This window comes from Mya arenaria, chromosome 6 (assembly GCF_026914265.1).
Source record: "Mya arenaria isolate MELC-2E11 chromosome 6, ASM2691426v1".
NCBI classification, from domain to species: Eukaryota; Metazoa; Mollusca; class Bivalvia; order Myida; family Myidae; genus Mya; species Mya arenaria.
The window spans coordinates 83,332,705-83,357,552 of NC_069127.1; the positions used below are offsets into that span (position 1 = coordinate 83,332,705).

The 24,848-nt window shown below is 35.1% G+C and overlaps 1 protein-coding gene across 1 annotated transcript in view; it reads right to left on the reverse strand.

The window, feature by feature from the left end:
* LOC128237470 (tubby-related protein 4-like) overlaps positions 1–20,648 on the reverse strand; it is a 95,213-nt gene extending 74,565 nt beyond the window's left edge. The window contains exons 1-3 of the mRNA XM_052953038.1: positions 20,592–20,648; positions 5,541–5,708; positions 1,902–2,886 (exon numbers count right to left, since the gene is read on the reverse strand). Coding sequence (XP_052808998.1) covers positions 1,902–2,180 — 279 coding nt within the window. The 5' untranslated portion in view covers positions 2,181–2,886; positions 5,541–5,708; positions 20,592–20,648. The remainder of the gene's footprint in view (positions 1–1,901; positions 2,887–5,540; positions 5,709–20,591) is intronic.
* Positions 20,649–24,848: the final 4,200 nt, after the last annotated feature.

Sequence of the window (24,848 nt, forward strand, 5' to 3'; positions counted from 1 at the left end):
GACTCTTTCAAATATTCATACTAAGGCTAATGGCACAAGCTGTTATTCAGATCACAAGATAATATTTGATTGAAAAAAATAAGGGTCAGACTTTGATGTATGAGCGTTCAAATAGTCAGGCCAGATTCCTTGCCATACAATATTTAAGGCTTCTACAAGATGCAAAACATACACAGGAATTCAGTTAGGAACTCGGACAAATTCCTTATAAATAAGACATGAGCATAATGAGCTTGGCACACCACAGAGTTGTAACGTTATTAGTAAAAGGAAACCTTTATTAGCCCTGACATCATTTGGCTCGAGGGTTTACTTAAGAGTAATACAGTGGAAACTCACTAAACCGGACAAGGTTCGGACTGGGCAAAATTTCCGGTTTAGTGAGGATTCCGGTTTAGTGAGAATATGTTGTACGGAGTAAGTTTACTCAAAATATTAACTGAGTTAACCTTTACGTTTATACGGAGGTTGAGACATGATTAAAGCACATGCAAAAGTGATAAACATTATTAAACATTTCTGCGTTTTTATAATCATCTTTTTTTCCAAGTCTTAAAATAAAACAACTCGCGTAATTTAATGCTTGTTAAGTATGTTTGATAGTTTAATTAACGCACCGCTCTAATTTGATTCAATCATAGAAGTCTTTAGATAAAACAACCCTCCAAAATGATCACTTAATAACCGTTTCTAGTTCTTTATTTTCTGCAACAAACAAATTAATGTTTCAATCAATTTTCTTTTTACAAGTTTGATTATCATTTGATTATCGCGTGGCAGTCAATCCACAGCGCAATCATCATTATCGATTATCGAGTTAACACAACATCACAGGTGCAATATTTAACGACGCACCGGCTGTCAAAACAAAGTGACACGCGATTCGCGAATTCCTAATACACAAAATCATTTTGACATGTTTGAACAAATATACGTCCGGTTTTGTGAGGTAAAATTACGTTAACAACTAACAAATTTTCTCGATTTTTTTTCCGTTATCTGGAATTCCGATGTTCCGGTTTTGTAGGGATTATTTTACATTGAAAATAGAAGGGGAAAACCGGTACTATGAAAAAAGTCCGGTATCCCGAGGATTCCAGTTTTGTGGAGATCCGGTTTAGTGAGTTTCCACTGTACCTTATAAGTGTGACTGTGTGTCCAATTTGAAAGACTCATCCAATGTTTTTTAACTGTTTAAAGATTAGCCCTCAAATGAAAAATGTATAAAAGCAATTTTTGAATAGTCCTATTCACTTTCTTTTTACAACAGTTTTTAACATTGAATTGTCATGCATAGAAAGTTCAAAGCATAACTGTACCATTCTATGTTTTATTACACTGGCACACTCACCCTGATTATAAATATTCAATCACTTCTCCCTTGACATCAATAGGCCATGTATTGGCCGCAATATAATCAATACCTCAAAAACAAGGAATAAGACCTTAATACAATTTTTGTGAATTAGTACACTTCATACATCGGTGGTGATGGCCGGATGGTTAGCGTATCTGACTCAGAATCATATGGTCTCAGGCTTTATTCCAACACAGAGCTTTGTCAATGATAGTACTGGTTATAGTCCAGGAAATGTAAACGGTTCTTTATCACATTTACAGAGCAGATTTTAAAAATGTACATATATATGTTTGTCATTAAAAAGCTCTACAGAGCTTATGTGTCATGTATGCAATTTCAATGATCTATGCGACATAAAATAAATCATACTTATACCTTTTGTTTTACCTGTACAGATGCCAATGCTTAACAATGTTTCTGTCAATCGAGGGGCATTTCCTGACAAAGAGTTTAATGTAAACTAAAACGTCGTTATTTAAAAACACATGTAAATTAAAAACTCATCAGCTCGTTGAGAAAAGACACAACAAACAAATATTACCTCTGCTCTATGACCACGAAGGTTGAAGTTTGATCTGTTGGGCGGGTCATACTTCCGACAATGACTGGCAGTAAATGTGACGCCCACAATGCCTTTAGCATTCCCGCTGGCCAGCCAGCCCTCACTGTAATACTGAGTGCGTGTGGGGCGTCTGGGTGTTGCGCCCTGAGTCTCTCCGCTCCCATTGGTCACCAGGTCCGGCACTTTTCCCATCCATGACAGAGAGTGTATGGTACACTCGGTCCGTGATGAAATGTTTTGTTCAAAGTGTAAATGCATTCTGATTTATTTTCAATGAATCTTTTCAGTCTTTTTCTTCATTTTTATATTCAAATGACAATGTAGTCATAAATTTATAATTTCCTCCGATTTCAATCTGTCATTTCTAGGAATGATTTCTCAGAATAGGAATCTTACAATAAGAAGAGATGTCTCTATTTGGAAAATATCTCAAGATATTAACAGTTTCATGATGTCTTCACCAGTGTATTGATCTTGTTGAAGAAATTTAACAATCCCTTTTAATTTTTCCTACTACCTTTTTTTAGTAAAATAACATAAGAACTGCCTTTAAACACTTAACAGTTACCACTTGTTTACCACTGTAAGCCTAGCGTATGTGATTAACACCAATGTTCTGGTATCATCATCCCTATGAAAGAACAATAGAAAGCTCTGCTGCAGTGGTTCAAGTTCTTTAAATAAATTATGCACTTTAATATTTTCACAAGAGAAGTAAGGAATGACAGTTGGGTCAGATATAGCTGGAACGGAACTTCTTCACTGCATGATGTAGTAAGCGGAGAGAAGTTCTCTTGAAGTCAACAATGAGTGTCGTTTACTGATTAATTCTTTGATGTTGTAACATGTCTAGCAACTCCCATGGATTATCTCGTCCTTGGGCACTCCATGGGCTTTGTGGTTATAAAAGGAATTGATCAGTGTATCTGGAAATGACGTCAACGCTTCTGATGAAATACAACTTCTGAAAAAAAGAGGAAAAATAAATTGACTTGCATTAATATGACATTAAAGACAATTTTTTTATCATTTGTATGAAATCTAATAAGTACATTTTTTGACCAGCAAAAAGAGATAGATTAAGATTAGCACACAATTTCATATTTTAAGGTGACACGTCAATGTATCTATATACCTTATAGAAAACATATAATAAACAAATCCACTAATACATAAGTTTCAATACAGAACAAAGCACGAGCCATATATGAAAGTGTGCATGATGAACAATTATGAAGAGAACACTGAATGGTTCTAAATAAACTATCTGCGGAATTATGTTACCGTCGTCCAAAAACGGGAGATATTCAAACAATTATTGCAGTTTATGCCAATAAGATTGCAACTTACAGCACTACAAATTGTATCTGGCAGCAAGCTACATCAAATAATTTTATAATCCCGTACACAAATTTCATTACAAACATTGCTAAACCCTCATAAAACGCTGAAAAGTACACCATGGAGAACAATTGTAATAAAACAACATGAATTGTGGATGAGAACCTATATTAAGTGCAGCCCTGCACCCCAAATCTAGGCCATAATCGATACATTAGGGATGATTCATTACATCATTTCACAGAATCAATATTTAGAATCAGGGGGGTTTAGTCATAGCAATTCACTAGAAGGTTTTCAATTGTTTCTTTTTTTTGTTCTCAGAGCAACAGTTAACATGAAAGTATGAAACTGTAAGTTATGATGTGAAGTATACCACATGCTCTTATTTTTTCATATGATAAAAGACCAAACATGGAGAATAATAGGTGTTGTGGATGGAGTATAGGAATAGGAAGGCATTGAATACACAGATTCCGTACAAAACTGTTACGGATTCATTTTTTTAGGAAATATGTTTAAAAAAAAAATCACAAAAATTAAGAACAGAAATTTGGAATTTTATTTTTACTTCCGGGAAAAAAATATATATGTATAAGCATTGTTATAGCATTTGGAAATGGGCGCCAGTCAAAAACACTGCAACTAACATTGAAACAAAATTTGTAGACAAAATCAGCATGGGAATCAATACAGACATATAAATCATACACACATATGCCACAAATGTCCATAAATAACACATTATAAGTCCAGTAAGCACATTTAGATGCCAATTTCCTAAAGTTTCCTCTATGTGCACTGAAGTTTTATGAACAGCTGTGTCATCAATATGACATCATTGACCGTTTAAATGTAAAATGTTAGAAAAGAATGGGGGGGGGGGGTTAGGTAACACAATCAGATAGCATTGCTACATAGCATTATTTTAGTTTAAAGATATTGCTTAAAGGAGATAAATACAAAAATCTTCTATTTATTTTAGAAGTCAGTTTGCAGAACTGGCCACATGACGAACTGACCTGGGATAACAATCACATGACCAACTTACCTTATAAAGTTGATTAGGCATCCTGTTATTAGTTTTTTTTATATACGTGTACATATGTTCAGATCAACTAGAACTATCACTGAATGTGATTAATACCCCTGAACACCGCCCTCATAAGGAAATGGCAGTAAATATTTAGAATTCCCACCTACAATTGACAATGGTGTGGATAAAGTTATGGTACACTACACTTCCTCTCATTGTGCTTTACTATTGTATAAATTCCATCCATAAGTCTTCAAGTAATGCTCTGGCCCCAATTTCTCGAAACTTCTTAAGCTTAACAGGCTTAAGTCACTTATTTCAATTAGCCAAAATACATACTCATAATGGATTTTGATAAATGAAATATGGTTTCTTCTAATTAGCACACAGATTTTTCTTATATAATTTTTAAAAACATATAACACATATTATAGAACAACAGGAATAGTGAGCTTAGCTTAATCCTGTTATAAGGGACTTAAGAAGTTTCGAAAAATTGGGGCCTGAACAAGAAAAAGATGACAAAGGGCAATAACTCTCTAATTGCCTAATAAAGTAATGGTTCTTGTACAATGCACTTCCCCTCTTTTTGCTGTATGAAGTTCAATCAATTTCCATACAGCATTTTAAAAGTTATGTGCAGGACATGAAAAAGTATCAAAGGGCAATAACTATGTAATTGGCTAAATAGTGTGATGGTTCTTGAGACTGCAGTTCCTCTCATTGTGCTTTACCATTGTATGAAGTTTTATTAGATCCCATCTAGTAGTTTTCAAGTAATGCTCTGGACAAGAAAAAGTAACAAAGAGCAATAAATCTGTCATAAAGTCAGATAGAGTGATGTTTTTTTACTCCACTTTCTCTCATTATGCTTAACCATTGTATGGAGTTTAATGAAATACCATCCAGTGGTTTTCAAGTTATGCTCCAGGCAAGGTAAAATTGCAACAGACCAACTGACCACTAGGAGACTCCAATATACCCTTTAAACTTCGTTTGTCAGGGGGTATTACAATAAAGTTATCCCTTTCTTGAAAAACACACCAAAGAAAGTCTGAAGGCATTCAAACTGAAAACTGTTTCTACTTACAAGCAGAAATCAACAAAAAAAGGATTTCTTATCAGAAAAAATGAAATAAAAATGAAAAAATATCATATCCAAACATCAAAACCAGAACTATTACATTAAAAAGTAATCAATTACATAACTTAACTCATATATGTAATAAAATTTTGCTTACTCAGAAGATGTTAGAAGTCCCACATGAAATCCGTCAAAAAACGTGTGACTAGTGGCAATACAACACTGGTAAAGGCGAGAGGATCTTCGACTCCAATAGCAGAATGCCTGTGACAGACATATACTGAGCTGTTTATGGCACTATGCTATGGTCGTTTCATCGCCAGTCCTGGAAGAAAAAGGAAAATATGATGTTGTAGACTGATCCAATAACAGTCATCTAACAGGCACTTGATTGGGAGAAAATGACTGACTTCTCAGTGAAAGTGATAGGTATAGGACCATTCTTTCTTGTTATTTCACATTTCTGCAAAATAATGACAAACAACAGTACAATGCAGTGAACATTGTATGATAGTGCAGTGCACATTGTTACTCTATAATAATGCAGTGCACATTGTATGATAGTGCAGTGCACACTGTTACTGTATAATAATGCAGTGCACATTGTATGATAATGCAGTGCACATTGTTACGGTATGATAATGCAGTGCACATTGTATGATAATGCAGTGCAGATTGTATGAAAATGCAGTGCACATTATTACTGTATGACAATGCAGTGCACATTGTTACTTTATGATAATGCAGTGCACATTGTATGATAATGCAGTGCACATTGTATGATAATGCAGTGCACATTGTATGATAATGCAGTGCACATTGTATGATAATGCAGTGCACATTGTTACTGTATGACAATGCAGTGCACATTGTTACTTTATGATAATGCAGTGCACATTGTATGATAATGCAGTGCACATTGTATGATAATGCAGTGCACATTGTATGAAAATGCAGTGCACATTGTATGAAAATGCAGTGCACATTGTATGATAATGCAGTGCACATTGTATGAAAATGCAGTGCACATTGTTACTGTATGACAATGCAGTGCACATTGTTACTTTATGATAATGCAGTGCACATTGTATGATAATGCAGTGCACATTGTATGAAAATGCAGTGCACATTGTATGATAATGCAGTGCACATTGTGTGAAAATGCAGTGCACATTGTATGATAATGCAGTGCACATTGTATGAAAATGCAGAGCACATTGTTACTGTATGACAATGCAGTGCACATTGTTACTTTATGAAAATGCAGTGCACATTGTATGATAATGCAGTACACATTGTATGATAATGCAGTGCACATTGTATGATAATGCAGTGCACATTGTATGATAGTGCAGTGCACATTGTATGATAATGCAGTGCACATTGTATGATAGTGCAGTGCACATTGTATGATAATGCAGTGCACATTGTATGATAGTGCAGTGCACATTGTATGATAGTGCAGTGCACATTGTATGATAATGCAGTGCACATTGTATGATAGTGCAGGGCACATTGTATGATAGTGCAGTGCACATTGTATGATAGTGCAGTGCACATTGTATGATAATGCAGTGCACATTGTATGATAATGCAGTGGACATTGTATGATAATGCAGTGCACATTGTATGATAATGCAGTGCACATTGTATGATAATGCAGTGCACATTGTATGATAGTGCAGTGCACATTGTATGATAATACAGTGTACATTGTATGATAATGCAGTACACATTGTATGATAATGCAGTGCACATTGTATGATAATGCAGTGTACATTGTATGATAGTGCAGTGCACATTGTATGATAGTGCAGTGCACATTGTATGATAGTGCAGTGCACATTGTATGATAGTGCAGTGCACATTGTATGATAATGCAGTGCACATTGTATGATAGCTCAGTGCACATTGTATGATAGTGCAGTGCATATTGTATGATAATGCAGTGCATATTGTATGATAATGCAGTGCACATTGTATGATAGTGCAGTGCACATTGTATGATAATGCAGTGCACAGTGTATGATAGTGCAGTGCACATTGTATGATAATGCAGTGTACATTGTATGATAGAGCAGTGCACATTGTATGATAGTGCAGTGCACATTGTATGATAGTGAAGTGCACATTGTTACTGTATGATAATGCAGTGCAAATTGTATGAAATGTGCAGTGCATATTGTATGATAATGCAGTGCACATTGTATGATAGTGCAGTGCACATTGTATGATAATGCAGTGCACATTGTACGATAATGCAGTGCAAATTGTATGAAAGTGCAGTGCATATTGTATGATAATGCAGTGCACATTGTATGATAGTGCAGTGCACATTGTATGATAATGCAGTGCACATTGTATGATAGTGCAGTGCACATTGTATGATAATGCAGTGCATATTGTATGATAGTGCAGTGCACATTGTATGATAATGCAGTGCACATTGTATGATAATGCAGTGCACATTGTATGATAGTGCAGTGCACATTGCATGATAGTGCAGTGATGCAGTGCACATTGTATGATAATGCAGTGCACATTGTATGATAATGCAATGCACATTGTATGTAGTGCAGTGCACATTGTATGATAGTGCAGTGCACATTGTATGATAATGCAGTGCATATTGTATGATAGGGCAGTGCACATTGTATGATAATGCAGTGCACATTGTATGAAAGTGCAGTGCACATTGTATGATAGTGAAGTGCACATTGTTACTGTATGATAATGCAGTGCACATTGTATGAAAGTGCAGTGCACATTGCATGATAATGTAGTGCACATTGTATGCTAGTGCAGTGCACATTGTATGATAATGCAGTGCACATTGTATGATAGTGAAGTGCACATTGTATGAAAGTGCAGTGCACATTGTATGATAATGCAGTGCACATTGTATGATAGTGCAGTGCATATTGTATGATAGAGCAGTGCACATTGTATGATAGTGAAGTGCACATTGTATGATAGTGAAGTGCATATTGTATGATAGGGCAGTGCACATAGTATGATAACTCAGTTCACATTGTATGATAGCTCAGTGCACATTGTATGATAGAGCAGTGCACATTGTATGATAGTGCAGTGCACATTGTATGATAATGCAGTGCACATTGTATGATAGTGCAGTGCACATTGTATGATAGTGCAGTGCACATTGTATGATAGTGAAGTGCACATTGTATGATAATGCAGTGCACATTGTATGATAGCTCAGTGCACATTGTATGATAATGCAGTGCACATTGTATGATAATGCAGTGTACATTATATGATAATACAGTGTACATTGTATGATAATGCAGTGTACATTGTATGATAGCTCAGTGCACATTGTATGATAATGCAGTGTACATTGTATGATAATGCAGTGCACATTGTATGATAATGCAGTGCACATTGTATGATAATGCAGTGTACATTGTATGATAGAGCAGTGCACATTGTATGATAGTGCAGTACACATTGTATGATAATGCAGTGCACATTGTATGATAATGCAGTGTACATTGTATGATAGTGCAGTGCACATTGTATGATAATGCAGTGCACATTGTATGATAGTGCAGTGCACATTGTATGATAATGCAGTGCACATTGTATGATAATGCAGTGCACATTGTATGATAGTGAAGTGCACATTGTATGATAATGCAGTGCACATTGTATGATAGTGCAGTGCACATTGTATGATAGTGAACTGCACATTGTATGATAGTGCAATGCACATTGTATGATAGTGATTGTACTTTGTATGATAGTGCAGTGCATATTGTATGATAGTGAAGTGCACATTGCATGATAGTGAAGTGCACATTGTATGATAGTGAAGTGCACATTGTATGATAGTGAATTGCACATTGTATGATAGTGCAGTGCATATTGTATGATAATGCAGTGCACATTGTATGATAGAGCAGTATACATTGTATGATAATGCAGTTGACTCTAAATGGACAAGCTAGTTTTAGTCAAAGACTTTGATGATAACAATGAACAGGAATCTAACAATAAAGAGATAGAAATGCACATATAACTTAAAATAAATTCCAGATCTATCAAAATAAGTTCACATTCAGACATTTCGGCAGTAAATACTATGAGAGGCCCATCCACGATCCATACAATTGACAGTAATTTTATCAATAAAGGACATTGACAATTATATTTAACGTGAGTGGAGATTTGGTCAATATGTTCACCAAATAAGAGAGTGCAGACATTTCTCATTATTTATGGACAAATTGTCAGTATTATTAGTAGCCTACTTCCAAAGACTAAGAATGGTTGAACAGGGGAACAGATGAATACCAATATTCAGTAAAACAAATGGGCTGTTGGGGGCAAACAAATTATTGTAAAAAACCTTAAACAAAAATTTTAAGTTGAACTAGAGCTGTCACAGGAGTGGCGAATACCCTCAAATGCCGCCTGGACACAGGAATGGCAAACCATTCCTTTGAAAAGATGCCATAACTCCAAGGTTACTGCACACTGCATCTTCTTTTATCATGCATGTATTGTTTTATTTAAATCTGTTGAGTAATTTAGAAGTTACATTGCTGACAAGAAAAACTAGCCTTTCATGAGTTATCGTCCGGAAACTGTTTTTCTATTTTTAGTAACAGTGACCTTGACCTTGGCCCCACCAGCCCCAATATCGAACTTGACCTGTAACTTCTGATGTTACACCTGTGTACCAAAAATTGTTCAAATCTGTCAAGCCTTTCATGATTTATCGTCCGGAAACGGTTTTTCTATTTTTAGTAACAGTGACCTTGACTTTGGCCCCACCAGCCCCAATATTGAACTTGACCTGTATCTTCTGATGTTACACCTGTGTACCAAAATTTTTTCAAATCTGTCTAGCCTTTCATGAGTTATCGTCCGGAAACCATGAAAACCGACAGACCGACCGACAGACAAACCGACCGACAAGCTCACTCCTATATACCCCCCTCAAACTTCGTTTGTGGGGGTATAATAAAAAAAGGGTCATAATTTGTACTATATCCAAAATAGAGTTATCTTACTTGATTAATTGAGTAGGTTAGATGGTCACGAATTAAGTTACAATGCAATACATCAAGTAGTTGTTAAGATATGTAGCTTAAGCATGGTTACATGCAAAATCTTAACCTAAATTTGTAGGTCAAAATAATTTGCATTTACATTCAAATGATCTTACTTGATTAATTAAGTAGGATGGATGGGAACAGGTCTTGAAAGTTTAATGCAATTCATAATATGTTAATGGAGGTTAGTTCACTTAAATATGCTTATATTTAAAACATTAACCTAGGCGTGACTTAACACCAGGGTGAGTACTACAGCTCTCATATCTTGTGGGGCTTTGTCAGTAATATATCAAGAGCTATTTAAGCCATAAAGAATACCCCCAGTTATACAGCCTGGGTGCAGGAACAGGTGGAAACTCAAATACAGGGCACAACAGCCCATGCTTCCTTACACACCAATGTTGTTTTATGTGTGTAGGTGCTTGTGTGACAAACTTTATAGCCCCCAGATATATCTAGGTGTCTAATAATTTCAACCATTTTATATATACATATATATCATTTATTTAGTGGTCTATGTGAAAATCAATTGTTTGACTGACTGAGAGAGCTACAGCAGACAGACATAAACTATTAATTTCCATATAGACCTCCCAATAAACAAAAACTTATGCTTTCAGGTCTTTGGAAACAAGATTTTGCACAATTGTTTTCATTCAAAACATGTTCAAAACAAGAGTTGTTGTTTTACACAAACACGATATTCAAAATAACATTAAATATCACAATCAAATCAAATGGAAGACTAGTTTAACATCCATTCATTATTCAGAACACAACCTCAATTAAATTGTCCCAAAGGTCTTGCAACCTTCATAGAAAAAAGCCCTGCTCTCGAGTTACAAAGTACATGACACTCAGAGGAAATGTACACTGTTTGTGTAATTGCTAGGAGCATTATAGAAATTAATTAACAATTGAAAAAATGATTTTTTTTGCGATTTTATGAGACCAGCAGGTATTTAAGTGTACACTGCTACTTTTCATAGTAAACTTCCAGTTTATTGCTTGAAGTTACCTATAAATATATAGACCTAAAATGGATTTCCATTTCAGGCCTAATATGGCACTGCAGTACACCAGGAAGAACAGTACCTGTCCATCAATAAGAGATGTCACAGAGATACACAATGTAGCATGCTCCACTGTTACGCCATTTTTCAGTTTAGGATTGCAAAGTTTGAGTGAAACAGGCATAGATCACTGTAAAATTAGGTGAAATGCAAAGTCTAAACCAGATTTCCTTAGTCAGATTGTGTGCTTCCATGCAAAACCTTAACCATAATTTCTAAGTTGAATAATAAAGAGGCAGAATTAAATTGTATGCAAGATAGAGTTATCTAACTTGATTAATTAAGATAGTTGAATAGTTTGGAGCCCATGTATAAAGTTTCAATGCACTACGTGAAAGATTTGCTGAAATTTTGACTTAAATGTGGTAATATGCAAAACCTTAACCAGAATTTCAGAAATGCAATGCATGATGTATTTGCTTAGATAATGACTTAAAGGTGCTTACATGCAAAACCTTTACCATGGTGTGTCGCCAACGGCAATGCTAGGGTGAGTAGTTACAGCTCTCCTTATTCTTCGAACAGTAGATAAAAATGACTGATGTAAGTATATATACATCAAGTGAACATATATTAATAAATTCAAATTATTTAATAGAGAAATTAAAGAAGAATTTAAGAGCTCTTCTTAACCACACCTCTTGTGAAATTCCTTGTAAAAATTCAAAACCCTTTACTAACACATAGATCAAAGACAAAGTTTCGAAAGGACAACACCTGTTTTCAACTGTCGACGTCCCTTCGGAAATATAGCAAGTATTGACCTCTGGCTAGGATATGTGTTAAATTCCATCAGTACGTTTTTCTTTTTCCTTTTTTATTGAAATCATCTGTAAAAAACTGTAAGAGTCTTAGCATGTTTTTCCCTCATAGCACAACCAGTATTGTAATTAAGGGAATTGCCTAATGATAATCAATAAGTTTTAATTAACGCCTGAACATGTCGGAATACTTTGATTGGTAATACGATTGGCTATATATTGACCCATCACTGATCCAGTGTGACTGTTACGAGATTTGGCGTGGGAGGGTCCCAAAGGCATAACTTGGGACTTACCCCCGACCCTGAAAGGTGTATTTGGTGAATATAAAAGCTTTAGGAATGCATGAATTTTTAAACAAATTGTCTAAAAAAGCCCACCCCCAATCACAAACACTGCTTGTGAGGAGAAAAAAACATTATTTCTGATACAAATATTTTGCCATCCCACAAACCTCAGTTTATATTCACATTCACCTTGATTGCATTTACTAGATGAAATATTCTTCAATGATTTTAAAACAAATGTTTCTTTTTTAGGATAGCAAAAGTGTACTTAAATTGTCTAGGTTTTTTTTTTTATTGCAGCAATCAAGTCATTGTTTTTCTTATTTGAAGTAAATAATATTCAAAAATATCTCACTCCTTGTGCAAAGATGTCACCGAATGCAGCAAAAGACATTCACTTTGTTGCCATTATCATCAGGAATATCTTCTGGATATTAAGCTGAGGTCTGGCTGTAATAATAAAACCATTCTACCTAACCATTATAGATGATAGTAAGAGCGGCCTTTACCAAAAAATTCAATGAAATGTTGCATGTAATTGCAGCATATATTTCAATGGAAAGCATCTGAATTCCGAGTTTAATATTCACCAATACCAAGAATTACACAAGTAAAACTGTAATTACCACTGCTCATGAAATCAAATCATTGTTACAAGAGGCAAAAATCAATACTGGCACAATAAATTCCATAGACTTCTAATGTTTTTAAAAGACATTATTCTAAAAGCCCATGCTGAAAGTAATTTCACTGCATGGTCATGACTCAAAGATCTTAGAGAGAGGCTGCATTTTTGTGTTAGCAACAAGAAGAAGAGATAAGGGCTGGCACTAGCAGGAAACTGTTAAATCGCCCTAGTGGATATTGATTTAAAACTCATGATTTTATCTTTAAGCCAGTGAAAATGATAAATGACAAATCTCACCTTAAGTAAGAATAAAAAAACGCATTACATGTTTATCTTACAGAAATGGCTTTTATAATGTCGTTAAAAGTTTTCACAGTTGCCATATATGTATAGGAGTATATAGGTTTATAAACTAAATGTGCTGGTTTTAAAATTGATAACATGCAGCACCTCTAGTCAATAAGCATAGGCCATTCGGGCCTATAACCAAAACAAATCCATAGGCCTGGATCATATTTCATAGGCCCAAAATAAGATTGTAAAAAACAAAGAAAAATAACAGGTTTGACCACTTCAAAGAGTATTTAATGTTATTTTCTTGTAAAAAGGGACAACAAAGAAAACACATGGTCCTCAGCCATCTCAACATTAACATCAGCATCTGAGTCCTCGGAGTCTGAGCTGTCAATTTTCTTTGTCTGAAACATACATATTTATCATATTAGATGACACAATGAATTTGAGTAACATCTACCATTCAAGTACGTAATTTTATTTCTAAATAATTTCCTTACTACTACCTATAGATTGCCTTTTGCTTTGGTGCAACTCCGAACATACATGTAGCATCTAAGCAAATTCCAAAGATGAGACAAAACAAGCATCTATTGAGTTATTCCGGAAAACCCGTCAGCCAATCTGTGTTCAACGTAGTGAAATCGGAACAACTCGGCCATTATCCAAATATATCCAGAAGTTTGCCGGAGATGGCCAGGTTGTAGTGATCGTGACAGTCAATGTACCTGGAATAATTATTATTTAATAGAGTACAAACATATCCCAAATGATATCTGATTGATGCTACCAAAAATTGACAATGGAATCACCTGGTCAAATAAGTAAGCTATTGATTGCTCTTTCCACTTGAATTTGGGTCCTTTTCACTTCAATGTCAGTCATTTGCCATCATAGCCAGTTGTATGGCTTTCAGGAACACAGTAGAATCTGTTTGACTGCAAGAAGAAGTAGACAAACATGAAGAAAAATAACAGCTCTAATATTTAGATATGTGTCAAATTTCATATTATAACATTAAAATAGGGTCTGCAAACATATATTCCCGACTGGGCTTGATCAATGTTTATTATACTAAACAATCAAGAAAGTCGCGAAAATATGTGAAAAAACGATTATTTTATTCAAAGCGTGGCTATTTTGGTTAATTTATAAATACAAGATACGTTTTCTGCATGAATACATTTATATATATATATATATTAAAGACACACAATCTGTTCTGTACCTTTTATCGCATTCCACCACTGAAAATTTATCAACTTGTCCTGTTATGGGCTATCCCCTCATGACGTCATCAAAGGGGCAGGAAATTTAACACGGTATAATTGAAAGGGTAACGCATTGTAATGCAATGACACGCTTTAGGATTTCGGATATTTGAATTTGCCGATACGAAAAACAAAATCAAGTATTGCTGAAATAAAGCAAGTATTTGTCCCAAAAAATTCATAGGCCCGCCAAATTCCTATCTGCTGATTTTGACAGGCCTGACGGATTTTTCATACGCCACGGGCATCTGGTATGTGGCTTATTTCGCAGACTGTGGTCATAACTTTCCTATCCAATGTATTCATACTTTCTTAAAAAATCAGAGCTTGCCGATAGCACTGAATGCCTAACAGCACAACTTTAAAAAACAGGCAATACAGCTAGGTTTGAAAGGGACAGAACTCAAATGTGATGATTCCTATTTGATGTACACTACTTTGAGATCTTTCCCCTTAGAGAATTATTTCTGATATATGATTATATGTAAGACAGGTTCCTGACCTGGAGAAATGTTGCGAGCACCCTATTATTTCCCCATAAAGGTCACCATGACATTGACCTCTAACCTATCTATCCCATAATGGATCGAGGTTATCTACTGAAAGTGACCATTTAAGATGCCTACCAAGTTTGAAATACAAGAAGTAAATACAAAACTATTGATGTTTACCAGAAACAAAACTATGACACAGCAAATGATGGGGCTGTATGACAAAAGTAATCCCTATTTGTCAGACTGATTGTTTTCTTAATATGCTTAATATGCAATACTTCAAATGGCAATTTTAATGCAAATCTGAAAAAAAAACACATTCCAAATAGTTTGTTTAAAGTGGCACTCTTATTCAAAATCGACATATACACATGTATAACAAACATAATTTTTGACTGATAAACCTTTAACTACTTACTAAATAATGCATTTATGGAAAATGTTAATTACTGATAACAAGATTGTAACCATGTATTTAATAACTGAAACGCAAAAATATTAAATGATTGGTGAATGCTAAAATATTTTCTCTTATCTTCTATTGTCTCATATAAGGTTGAAATACCGTTTTTTCTTTCAAATTAAACTCGGTATTTTTCATAAGAACCATTGTTTTCAGTATTTAGTCTTCCTTTTTGGTATATGAAAACAATTGTATTAATTGTGGTAAATCTTACTTGGGAGTAAGAGAGCATCTTTAAATAACAAATAGACATATTAAAGTTAAGCATATATTTTAAGTCACAAAGATTGAGATTTGGAATGAAAATCATGATTGCAATTCTCATTCACTAACATTGCTGATGCAACTTTCTCCTAGCCCAATGTACAGTGTACGCTCCTCGCGAAACTTCCACTTTTTAATTTACTCCTGATATTTACGGCATTGCGGACATGAAATGTAATTTGAAGTTGTCCACTTTCCTCTGCATTCACAATTTCTCACCCTCTGCAGCCAATCAGTGGACTGAGGAGTGACAAACTCCTCGTTACACAGCGAAACTCCGCATCTAAATTTGTTTTATTTATTTGCATACAATTCCCTCATATTTTTCAAACGCTCTTGCACAAAATACTGGTAAACTCATTTGACTTAAAATTCCCAATATCTTTTAGTAATGTAAACATACTTTAATGTGTGTATATATCCAAATTACTTCTCTTAACGTTTTTGACATGTTTTAACCGCCAGTTTGATTTAAGATGAATTTATTGCATTAACAAACATACCCGAAAATATAATCTAAATAATGCGTGAAAAACTTCGATATGAAATGTGCATATCAAGTGAATTTCATACTCTCAAAATCACTTAATTGCTTACTGATAATTTCCATTTTTTAACAAAGAAGTAATTGGTTTAAATAAACTGTTAAAAAAATTAATCATACTTCAACCATTCCTTTGATAAACTATTTCAGTTAAAAGCTAAATTATATTCATTAAAAGAAAAGGGAGGTAATAAGACAATTGGTATTTACTGATTAAATTGATGATTTTTACTCAATATCTAAACATGAGTTACCTTCATTCTTTAATAATGTTATGATGAACAATGCCATGAAACTATTACCTAGGATGCAGAACCACAAGGGTTTGTATCACAATTTTTGAAATAATCAGGGTTCGAATTTAGATTCGCATACTCGCAAAATGCGAGGGACATTGGCAAATTGCGAGTGACTTTTATTCAAGCTCGCAAAATTCTGCAAGTGGCTTTTTCTAGACCACAAAATGTTAAAAGGAAAGTAGAATAAACATGAACTTAACTCCTCTGCGTAGTCGAGTGTAAACAGCCTATAAGTGGCAAGTTTTCCACTACCAGTATAAAAAAACAGTACGGGGTCACACCCTAGTAAGTTTTAAAAAATAGAACAAATACGGAAAAGGCCGAGTTTTATCTCGAATCTTTCCAGGATGCTCCGAGGTGTGCATAATGCAAAGTAAATACAAATGACGTAATCTCCTAGCTCAATCATTGTCTACATTTAGTGCATTCGCGCACTATATGTAAACCCCATCAACCTTTGAATATACTTCCACCCAACTGTCAAAGTGAATAGACTTCGTTGATCGATATATTTCATGGTCAAGAGCATCCTCACTACATTTAATGTTGCTTTTATTTATTTTAAATTATAATGTTATTGTTTTTAATACTTATAGACTTAATGAAATCTGTACCGTGCTTGCCGAATGGATATTAACCAATGGCGAGGGTAAATATACAAAGTGAACAATGTCAAATTATTGGACAGTTTTATAATCAAAAAGCAGCCAGCATCTGATGAGTCTTTCCGTAACCCCCAAAAAGAATAAGCCATCAACAACAGGGCTTGAATTTAGCACTCGCAAACTCGCAAAATGCGAGCCAAAATTGGAAAATGCGAGTTGAATTTAAAGACACTCGCAAAATGTTGCGAGTTCAAAATTTGCAGAAAATATGCAATCCTTGAAATAGACATGAACATAATTGAGGATCAATTCCTGCACAATAGATATAAAAATAATTTTAGAAATGCCTACTTTCGTTTTCCGATAATCACACAGAAACTGATGACGTAGATTAACGTTATGCGCACAGGCAGGTACTAGTTAATATGTGGCAGGTACATGTTACTATGTATTTTTGTAGACTGGTCTTTCGTTTAAACTTTTGGCGGCTGTTTTTAGCGATAATCATATCAAGACACAGTCTGTATAATGATGACAAGGAAAAAGATAAGTTCTTTTACGCGTGTTGATTTTAAAATCGCCGACCGCTGATGGCAATGATCAATCAGTTCCAAAAAAAGAAGCCAAAATGAAATAATCCATCCGTTAAAACTGTTTCAATGTGGAAGAGGAAGTTGAACATTAAATTGACCCTCAACACAGATGACGGAAGGAACGTTTTCAAAATATTTTGCACAGACCAATACTCGCCTGATCAGACTTCCTCAGAACGTATTTGTCAGTGTTACATATATAATGATATCGTTTAATGAACAATTACATGATCATTCATTAAAACAATTACACTATAACTTAAACCATTGTTTTTCATACAATATATACCTTTTCCTTGCCAACACGAAGGTTTGCCTTAAAAAAATGCGAGTGAGTGTCTGGTTTTGCGAGTTGAAAATTTAAGCACTCGCAAAAATTTGCGAGTACCAAAAAAACTTAAATTCAAGCCCTGAACAAGTTCTAGTAGTCGAGTTACTCAAGATTGATACGTTTCAATATTCTTTATATGTCTTAGTTGTAAATTTCTACTTAAATTAGACCAAATTATAAGGGAATAAAGCAAATAATAAAATTGCAAGTTGATTTTTCATTTTGCGAGTTGCCTCAAAGTTAAATTTGAACCCTGATAATGACAGAAAACATCTTACTCGTACACAGAAATACTGCCACGATCACGGCAGGAAATCCATGTGACCAAATGGTTGGTTTCAGTGCAAGATGGCGTCACCAAACCACTCGACTCAAGCCCAAAATCAAGGTAATACATATGATTATAATACTTTCTTTGACTTTAAACATAGCCTATCATATGCCCATCTATCTAGTGTGTATTAGCATACCCATACTTTCCTTGAAACTGTAACCGTTTTTGAGAACACTTTACTGGTTGGTTACAGGCCCATTTATCATTTTGGCGGGGATTTAGCGGAAAATGAGGTAATGGTTTGGGAAAACCGCATAAAACACTAAAATAAATAAGAGATAATACAGTCAGCAAAATTAGGTTCTGAATAAATGCCCCAGCAAAGCTTGGCATCAGTTTTTAACAAGCCCTGCCATAAACTGTCCAGTATTCCAGCAAGCCCAGAAAGCAATTTAAAAGCGCAAGGCTTGAGAGCTGGTGAATATTTCAACCACTGTGTCTCCCTGACAGTTCTGGGGAAGTGTTCATGTTTTGATACTGATAGATCTTTAAGAGTTGACTTCCCCTTGTTGTTTACCAGGCTTATGGTCTAACTAGACCTATAGTTTGTATACAAAGAGCTGAGTGACCCATTATTCTCATTAGAATTGTTATTGCCTAGCCCCGTAGTCTGTCAACGCTATCAACTGTCCCTTTTAGGGTGACCAAGTATTTTAAGTGCTCCCCTCGTCACTGCCCCTCAGGTTCTGGTAGCGAAACATCTCAATGGTAGTTAAATTTCATGTAGTCTATCCATTGCGTGCCAAATACTAGTTCACCGGGAAGAAAACTCAAATCAATGTGTACAAGTTCAATAAACGTTGAAAAACAGTACACCAGCTGAATAAATCATCCTTTAAACATCAGAAGAAGAAAAGGTACAGTATGGAATCGCTGGGTAGACACATGAAAGCGCTAGATCATCGCGTTGAATTTTAAAAGTCCTTAAAACTTAAATTTTCCACTAATTTCCTACTGAATTCTTTTTTGGATTTTATCAAGGAGACAAATCATTAAAATCAATTCATTGGATATCGGTTCTACTTCCAGATAAATGCCAAAACCAAATGCCAAAATAGACGAAACGCAGAATGACACGCCTGAAATTGACCCAACCAAAAGCAACCCAGATTGGGTCAAATGACCCAAATTGGCTGACTGCCAATCAAAGAGGGTGTCGTCATAGATCATGAACTATTGAAAAAGAAAATAAACATTCTTCTCTATATGAACATGTGGATATTCATGTCGCATTTTCGGTTATCTGTGTCTTTACCCAAGTTTACCAGGTTTCACAGTTGACTACAATGCCTGATAAACTTGGGGACACAATCACTCAACTTGAATCGCTAGCTAGCCAGAACCAGAGTCCAAAATTCAGGTATCTATGGTTTTATTTTTAACCTATGTTTTGATTGTGACATTTTTTTAAGAACCAATGGTCATTGATACTTGAGCTTAACTGGAAGGTTCTGATTGACAATTCACTTTAAAAATGTATTTAATTAACTGACTAATACTTACTAATATGTTGTTAAACATCAAGTTAAAACATTATTTTTGTTGACAACTTAAATAAGAAAAAACAACACATATTTTGAAAAACAATACAACACAATTCACATAATTAATATGCATTTTATAGGTACAACACTAAAAATAAGTAGAAATCTGCAATTAATTGACATAAATGGATGTGGTAATTATATAGAGTAATACACTTTCTTAGAAATCTATACCTTATAATATTTCCAATTTTTTAACACTGGTTTCAGTGAGAATAAATTCCACCATGTCAATGCTGTTTGCGAAGTCAACCTTAGATGAAATAAATAGGAGAAACAAGGCTTTTCAATATTGCATAAAACCTAAAAATAAAGTATTTGACAATAGTATCAAATTACCATTTCTATGTGAAAAAGTTCTTGGAAAATTGATGTTTTCATTCTGCTTCAACGGAGCATGCGCAATGAGCTCTGTTGCAAAATATTATCATTTCGTACATTCAGCAAATATATTTCTTATTGTCAAAAAGGCATATGAAGAACGGTGTCAAAGTAGTAAACAACAGTTGTAATAAATATTGTCGATCATTTTTAATCTGCAAAATATAATTTGTGACGCCAAAATGCGTGTTGCAGTATTTCACCCCAGTAGTTAGGTTTCTTCATTTAGACATCATCAGGGTTCTATAAAGCAATGATTTTTACGAAATCATCACTTCACAAAAATAACAAGGCCGGTCAATGGAAATGCTATTTAAAAACAACAACAACATTATTATTTTTTTTATAAAATATTTATTTCATCATCATTTTTATTCGGACGTGGGGTATCTGACTTTGCATTTTTAACTTTACACATTTTTTCTAGAACCAGGTTATTTATACAGATAGAAGAACACTAGTGGCATACCTGTACACATACACGTACGGAAAGTGGACGATAGGCAAAGATTGGCGGATGTTATTGCTTTGATCGGCGGACTACTCAAACTGGTACCCTACGATACTTTATAGTAAAATTCTTTTGGGAAAAAAGAGAACAAGGGTACCAGTCTGCGGACTACACGGCACAGATTGTCTTACGGTACGGCTTACATAAAAAAACGTCATACGTACGGCCCAGATTATCAGACCCGCATTAAAACTCCATACGGCCCAGGTCGAATGGTCATTTGAGACAGACATATCCAGCGAATTGGTCATTAGGAATCCGCCGATCTTGGAAATGTCGAATGGATCCGCCCAACAGGGTCGTTCGGATGTTTTAATTTGCCAATATATACGGTATAATCTTTCAATTTGCCGTAACGTGTTCATTTTTGGCCGTATCGGCCGCTATTCGGGGCCATATGATCCTCTAACGTGTACCGTTTGGTCTTAGAACTTAGGTCGTATGATCCGTCATTCTGAACCATAACATCTAGGCCATATCGGAGATGGGTCGATCGTCCATATACTGACCATTTTCCGGATACGTAATTACCAGATCTTTATTAAATGTGCTGGAAGATGAGAATTCATACTGTTATTCGGTGTATATAGTTTATTTCTTACTTGTTAAAATTCCGTTTTAAGTGTTGCACGAATTAAACATCATAACACACTGCGTTTTCTGATTCCGTATTACTTAGTCCCCATTTGATTTCCGCAATACAACGCCCGTGGAAAAAATAGAACGTCGAATTCAAATGATATATGAAATGATATATATAATGTGTGTGTGTGGAATATTATGTAAGTCGGTTGATTTTTGGTATGCATCAATTCAAGCAAGCAGCGAAAAGTTATTCAATATCCTCACATCAACTGGCTTATAATACAGTACTTTGTAAATAAAACAAAATTAAATAAATAACAAAATACGGATTCAGTATACAAAAGTGTAATAATACGATCATATGAACGGATTATAAGTATCTATCATGTGTTTCCGGTACGGATAGAATCATTCGACCCCAGGGCACGCGCGTAAGCCGTAACGAGGCTTGCCGAGTTATCGGATACGCAGCGTGCCCGAGGGTCGGATTTTTCGCTCCGGACCGGAAAAAACATTATTGATATTTTTTTCTTGCATATCTAAAAATATCAATTTGTGGGAAAACAGACATAGAAAATGCACATTGTACATTTCACCAAAAAGCGCGTGCGACGTTGTTAACTGAAGGCATAAAGCACAACAGTTTCAAATCACTATTGACGCCAAATAGTTCCTCTAAAATCGCATTTTTACGATTATTTATTTTCAGTTTTAATTAAAAGTCTTGCACACTTAAGTCTTTATATGTTTGATTGCGCTTTATTGAAATAGCATAATATACTTTTCACAAGCCATACAATAAAAAGAAATAAGAAATGACGCATTGTTGAGCGTGACTCATCTTACATTGGGGTGTAAGACGGGTTTTTCTCCCACCTCAGATAAGTAGATCCAATAATTTAACCATGCTAGATATTCTTATCTTGCCCACGGGCGAAGATAAAATGCCCATATGGAACTTCTTTTAATGTTCACCACATTGTAATTACCTCCCTTGTTGAAGACTGTCGTCTGTAGCATCATGGAAACCTTGTCTTGTGGCAATAGTTAGAACGCTAGTTAATTATTTCTCGCTTCAAATGTCACCAAAAAAACAGTTTTCACGCACCTTTCAAGAAATAATGCTTCACCCTTCTAATAACTATTTAAAGACCGATCAGACCATTTACATACTCTGAACCACTGCGCGAATATCCATGACAACCATGAATTATCGCATATCCGTACGCAGTTAGTTTCACTAAGCACAAAAGAGTTCCAGCAAAAAAATACATTTTTACTTAATTTTGTTTAACTGAGGTGGGAGAAAAAGCATCTGCCATAGCCGCTCGTATAAGATAGGTTCACCCCGACCCTCGCTTGGGTCGGAATGAACCTATCTTACACTCTCGGCCATGGAAGATACTTATATTCTCCCACCTCAGATAAGTAGATCCAATAATTTAACCATGCTAGATATTCTTATCTTGCCCACGGGCGAAGATAAAATGCCCGTATGGAACTCCTTTTACCACATTGTAATTACCTCCCTTGTTGAAGACTGTCGTCAGTAGCATCAAGGAAATCTTGTCTTATGGTAATATTTAGAACCCTAATTAATTATTTCTCGCTTCAAATGTCACCATAAAACAGTTTTCGCGCACCATTCAAGAAATAATGCTTCATTCTCCTTAGAACTATTTAAAAAGACCGATTTTACTATTAACATTAACTGGATCACTGCGCGTATATCCATGACAACCACGTGCTATCGCATATCCATACGCAATTATTTTCACTAAGCAAAAAAGAGTTCCAGCAAAAAATACATTTTTACTTATTTTTGTTTAACTGAGGTGGGAGAAAAAGCATCTACCATAGCCGCTCGTATAAGATAGGTCCATCCCCATCCTCGCGCAGGGTGTTTTGCGGAAACTCGGTAAACCTCGTATAATATTTTTTAAGCGTTGTAATTAAGACAAAATTCTATACTGTAAGCATGCCTTTAATTCAACATGTTGAACGAAAAATCACAAAACTGAGCTCGACGAAAAAGACGACGTTGGCGATTACCTATCTAATGCAAACAATGCGAAATACGTACAACGACATGACAAGGCATATAAACTCGATTACCCTGAAATGTTCGTGTCTTTTTATTCTTTCAACTTATAAAAAATGATATACAAAAATCTCTGATAATATTTTTTTAATCTTGCAAATTAAATTTCCACAAAGTAAGTGCTGGAAATGATGCATCAAGTATGAATCTGCGTTTTCTATTGTCAGCTTCCTGTTCTATATTGTTAGATGTTTAGCAAGCTCTGCGTCTTCTCTGGAACTGTAATGTGCGGCTGCTCCCCATGGAAAAATGGAAAATGGAACTTACATGTTTAGCACTGATGTGTATTTGGCGGGATTTATAGGTTCGAGGCCGCCGACTGTAGTTACCAAGTGTTTTTTTTAGGCTATGTAAGCTATCTATCACAGAGATGCTTTCTATAGCTGATTTTTCCTTTAAGGTTTTATTTTGATGTCAATACATAGCTTAGCCCTCGACTTTGATTCCATTTTTTTTTTCATTTTTCAAACTGATGTTACGCACGTGCGTAAGTGCGTAACGCTGGCTATGCCCCTGATGACAGCTATTCAGTGATAGTAAATATCTAACCGTTCCTCAAAGCCTTGGGCCGTGAATGAAGTGCTAGTAGAAAAGTAGAAAAGATCTTATCCGAAGGTGATGGTAAATGCCAGATATATGGGGAAAATAATTTGACAATTTGAATGAAGAATTGTTATAAAGGTCGTAAAACCAGAACCATTGGACCATACAGGAGAACAGACCACGACAAAGAATATATATATAAGTGTATATGAGTGTGTGTGCGTGCGCGTGTGCGTGTGTGCGTGTGTGTGTGCGTGCGTGTATGCGTGCGTGTGCGTGTGACTTGGGCTACAAATATACTTTTCAACATTGATAACAATCATGTTACAATTTAGAAACCTAATCTAGATACACCCCCCATCTCCCATTCCGTTTCTTTCAATATGTTGCTATCTTGACAACTTGTTTAATATAGTATTCTAACACTGGTAAGAGTTTGTAAACTATATCCTCAGCTGAATAAACAAAACTCCCT